This window comes from Mandrillus leucophaeus, unplaced genomic scaffold (assembly GCF_000951045.1).
Source record: "Mandrillus leucophaeus isolate KB7577 unplaced genomic scaffold, Mleu.le_1.0 Scaffold262, whole genome shotgun sequence".
NCBI lineage: Eukaryota > Metazoa > Chordata > Mammalia > Primates > Cercopithecidae > Mandrillus > Mandrillus leucophaeus.
The window spans coordinates 3986002-3991488 of NW_012102721.1; the positions used below are offsets into that span (position 1 = coordinate 3986002).

The window sequence follows — 5487 nt, forward strand, 5'->3', positions numbered from 1 at the left end:
AGGGGAGGGATAGCATTAGGAGATATACCTAATGTAAATGATGAGTTAATGGGTGCAGCACACCAACATGGCACATGTATACATATGTAACAAACTTGCATGTTGTGCACATGTACCCTAGAACTTAAAGTATAATAATAAAAAAAAAAAGAAAAGTAAGTTGCCCTTCAGCAAATTAAAACTTTTGTCCTCCCAGCAAAATAATCTATCAACTGAATAAACAGACAACCTTTAGAATGGGAGAAAATTTTTGCAAATTATGCATCTAACAAAGGTCTAATATCCAGCATCTATAAGGAACTTAAACAAATTTACCAAAAAAAATCCCATTAATAAGACAAAGGGCATGAACAGACGTTTCTCAAAAGAAGACATTCATGTGGCCATCAAGCGTATGAAAAAAAGCTCAGCATCACTGATCATTAGAGAAATGCACATCAAAACCACAATGGGATGCCATCTCACACCAGTCAGAATGGCTGTTATTAAAAAGTCAAAAAATAACAGATGCTGGCAAGGTTGTAGAGAAAAAGGAATGCTTTTATACTGTTGGTGGAAGTGTAAATTAGTTCAACCATTGTGGAAGACGTGGCAATTCCTCAGAGACCTAAAGACAGAAATACTATTCGACCAGCAATCCCCTTACTGGGAATATTCCTAACAAATTATATTTGTTATAAGTAAAATTTAATATTCAAAAAACAAAGGAATGTAAACTGTTATATCATAAAGACACATGAACACGTATGTTCATTACAAAACTATCCACAATAGCAAAGACATGGAGTCGACCCAAATGCCCATTGAAGATAGACTGGATAAAGAAAATGTGATACATGTACATCATGAAATAATATGCAACCATAAAAAAGAATGAGATAATGTTCTTTGCAGGGACATGTATGGAGCTGGAGGCTATTATCTTTAACAAACTAATGCAGGAACAGAAAATCAAGTGTCACATGATCCCACTGATAAGTAGGAGCTAAATGATGAAAACACACTATCACATAGAGCGGAACAACACACAACAGAGGGGCCTATCAGAGGCTGGAAGGTGGGAGGAGGGAGAGGATCAGGAAAAATAACTAATGGATACTAGGCTTAATACCTGGATGATGAAATAATCTGTACAACAAACCCCCATGATGCACGTTTCCCTATGAACAAACCTGCACATCCTGCACATGGACCCCTGAACTTAAAGGTTAAAAAAAGAACACTTTTGTGCTTCAAAGGACGCCTTCTAGAAAGTGAAAGATAAACCACAGAATGGGAGAAAATATTTCCAAATAAGGGACCTGAATCTAGAATACATAAAGAACTCTTACAGCTCAATAAAAAAAAGACAACCCAATTTAAAAATGGACAAAGATCTGAATAGATGTTACTTCAAAGAAGATATACAAATGATCAATAAGCACATGAAAAGAAACTCAACATCATTCGTTTTCAGAAAAACACAAATCAAAACCATAATGAGATACCCCCTAACACTTACTAGGTTGGCTATGATTTTTAAAAAGACATAATATGAAGTGCTGATGAGAATATGGAGAAATTAGAACCCTCATGCACTAGTGGAGGAAATGTAAAATGGTACAGCTGCTTTGGGAAACATTCTGGCAGTTCCTCAAAAAGTTAAACATACAGTGACCCTATGACCCAACAATTACACTTGTTTGTATATACCCAAGAGAATGAAAACATAGGTCCACACAGAAACTTGTGCACACATAACATTATTTATAATAGCCAAAAAATGGAATCAACCCAAATGTCTGATTAATGGCTAAGAAACGTATATATAAATAAAATATGGTATAGCCATACAATGGAATATATTGAAATACATAAAGAAATAAAGTTCTGATACATGCTACAATATGGATGAACCTTGAAAACAGGCTAAGTGAAACGAACAAATACACACAAAAGGTCACATATTGTGTGATTCCATTTATATGAAATTTCCAGAATGAGAGGATCCACAGAGTCAGAAAGGAGATTCGTGGCTGCCTAGGGTGGGGGGAAAGGAGATTCGTGGCTGCTAATGGGTACATGGCTTCTTGTTTGGGTGATGAAAATGTTTTAAAATTGACCATGGTGATGGTTGCACAGCTCTGTGACCATACTAAAACCATTGAATTACACACTTTACATTGGTGGATTTTATACTATGTGAATTATATCCCAGTAAAGCTGTTATATAAAAAGGGATAATATTAGTAGAATTCCAAGGTTATTAATAAAATGCACCTTACTTTATTTAAGCATCAAGTTAAGGTGCTCTATTATCTGTGAAAGAGTTGAAGATATAGAGGACTAAACCCACTTCAGGATGAATACATATTTGCTGAGCAAGGAACTCTGCAAGAACTCTGGGAAAAAAAATACACACACACACACACACACACACACATACATATATATAAACATGTAGTTTTACCCCCAGAGTTGAAAACTAAACATTAGAGCTACACTGTCCAATATGATACCTACTAGCTAAATTTACATTTTATACTTAAATTCATTAAAATTAAATAGAATTCAAATTTTGGTTTATCAGTTGCACTATTCACGTTTAAAGTACAGATGCTCTTCAGCTTACATCCCAATAAAAGCATCGTATTTGAAAATATTGTAAATTGAAAATGCATTTAGCATACCTAACCTATGAAAGATGATAGCTTAGCTTAGCTTACCTTAAACATGCTCAAAACACTTAACAGTAGACTGCAGTTGGCAAAATCACCTAACACAAAGCCTATTTTACAATAAAGTGTTGAGAGTCTCATGGAATTATTGAACACTGTACTGGAAGTGAAACACAGAATGGTTGTGTGGGTCCTCGGAGTATAGTTTCTACTGAATGCATTACCTCCTTTGCACCATTGTACAGTCAAACCACCTTGAGTTGGGGACCATCTGTACTCCATAACCTACTGTGGCTATGGGCTACTCCACCAAATAGGTAGATTATAGAACATTTTCATCATTGCAGAAAGTTCTACAGCCGTATTAACAACTGCTTCAAATATTGTAAACAGGATATAAATATACAGTTAGAAGAAATAAGACATAGTGTTCAATAGATCGTTAGAGCACCTGTAGTTTAAAATCATCTATCGTACATTTCAAAATAGAGGAAAATAATTTGAATGTACCTCTCATAAAGAAAAAGTAATTTAAGGTGATGGATATCCCAGTTACCCTGATTTGATCTTTACACATGATATGGATATATCACATTATCACATATACCCCAAAAATATGTACATCTATTATATATTAATTTAAATTTAAAAATATATTATTAAGAAGTGTATTGGAAATCAAACACCCAGCTTTGGTTGGAGCAAATTCACATCTAGGAAGTGGCTGTGTCTGCTCACAGCTGACACTGATTAAATACTTGTTTATTAGATTAATGAATAAATAAAACTCTTCTTTTCTCTACACAGATCAACCACTCTGATACTAAGAACAACAGATATTCTGGCTGGCCTGCAGAGATCCAGATAGAAGGCTGCATACCCAAAGAACCAAGCTGACACTGCAGAGTCCTTAATAAATGTGTTCTGTATAAACAAATGCAGCTGGAATCGCTCAACAATCTTATTTTTCTAAATCCAACAGTCCGTAGTTGATGAGTATTTTGGGTTTGTTGTAAACCAATGAACATTTGCTAGTTGTATCAAATCTTGGTACACAGTATTTTTATACCAGTATTTTATATAGTGAAGATGTCAGTTAGCAGGAAACTAAAACGAATGGAAATTCTTAAAGGTAATGATGTGATTCAAGCTGGAAAGAGGGTTGGGTGAAACAACTTGTCCAGGTGGAGCTATGTTATGATCAGATCTAAGTGTGACCCCTGTGTGGTCCAGACAGCTCTGCAGAGAGAAAACCTTTATTCCATTATCACCAAGCACCTCCTAGTTTCCGACAGTCGTCTCCTTCTGCCGGGAGAATTAGCAGCAGTTCTGAGGGCTTAGGTAACCTCCTTGTTCAACTCAAGTTGAGCTCTTGCAGTCTTCCTGTGGGCCTGTGAATGTATTCATTCATTCCACAACTCTGGGTACCTCCCAGCTCTGGTACCAGCGGCACAGTACACAGTCCCTGCCTTCATGCCAGGCTGTTGAGCTCTCAGGAGGGCAACCGAACACCTCACTCTCTAGAAGATGCAGCAGTACATCCAAGAGTCCAGGATGTTCCACACTTGCTGAAACGGTGGGTCAGATGATGTGTGTGATTCGGGGCTAAGAAAATAGAGTCACTGGGGCTAGCAGTGGGTGCCAGGTGTCCATTCTCACCTCTTTCCCGGGCCTGGCCCCAGAAGAGCTAGGAGACTTTGGTGCCAGGTTAATACTGCTTCTCTGAGCCTCTATATCTCATCTGTAAAATAAAAGAGTTGGGATAGATGAATGGTTTCCAAGCATTTTTGTTGGCAGGACTCCTTTTTAAAACATGGTGCTACACGGCACCCTGAATTCCAGCATTCTCACAGTAACAAACTGCCCCAAGTCTCAGTGGCTTATAAGAGCATTGATTTCTTGTTTGTGTTAGTGTGGCCACAGGCCAGCCACGGCTGAGCCCTAGGTGTGAAAAGCCAGCCTGAAGGGGTGTCCCCTGTCAGGTATGAAAGCCAGGGAGGGAACAGAAATCCAGCCTCCAAGCCTCACCAAGCTCGTGGCCTGATGTGTCAGCCCCACCTGCTCACATACCAAGGCCCCAAACATGGGAGGCGCCAGGTCAGTGAGGCCAGAGGATGTCAACCCCTCCCTCAGGGGCCCCAGCAAACCATGGGCAGTGTGGCTGTGGGCTGCATGACGGCCCTCTTCCAGGGAAGGGGGTGGCCACTGTGAGTGGAGATGCAATGACCTGATGACTGCTGAGAGCCAAGCAGTGCTCTAGCTCAGGGAGGAGCATCACCCAGCCTGTGAGCCCTGCCCTGGGCAGAGGCCCCTCAGGGAGCCTGGTGTCTGCAAGGGAGGCTGCAAACCATTGGATGGGGTCATGGCTCAGATCCCAGTAGGGGCTGAACTGTATCCCCCAAGATTTCATCCGCTGAAGTTCTAACCCCCAGGATCTCAGAATGCAACCTTATTTGAAAACAAGTTAACTGCAGATGCTGTCAGTAAGGATCAAGTGGTCCTAGAGTAGGGTGCGTGGGCCCCCACCTATCTGGACTGGTGTTCTTATAAAAAGGAGAAATTTGGACACACCCACTCAGAGACTGGGATGCTGCACCTGTATGCCAAGCAACACCCCAAATCACCAGCAAACCATGGGAAGCTGGAGAGAGGCCTGGAACAGGGTCTCCCCTAGAGACTTCCGAGGGAGCACAGTCCTGACACCTCAATTTGGAACTTCTGGCCTCCAGAGTTGTGAGACCAGAGACCTCTGCTGTTTAGGCTACTCAGGTGTGGTTCTTCATGATGGAAGCCCCACAAAACTAATATAGGCCCTGGTAAGTGCTAAGTT

At 40.2% G+C, this 5487-nt stretch overlaps 1 protein-coding gene across 3 annotated transcripts in view; it reads left to right on the top strand.

Moving 5' to 3' along the window:
- The window catches only part of FAM3B (family with sequence similarity 3, member B), a 65968-nt gene extending 61927 nt beyond the window's left edge, over window positions 1-4041 (top strand). For all 3 annotated transcript variants that reach the window (XM_011984183.1, XM_011984184.1, XM_011984182.1), the window contains one exon: window positions 3465-4041. In XM_011984183.1, the coding sequence (XP_011839573.1) occupies window positions 3465-3554 (90 nt within the window). In that variant the 3' untranslated portion in view covers window positions 3555-4041. The remainder of the gene's footprint in view (window positions 1-3464) is intronic.
- The last annotated feature ends 1446 nt before the right edge of the window (window positions 4042-5487 follow it).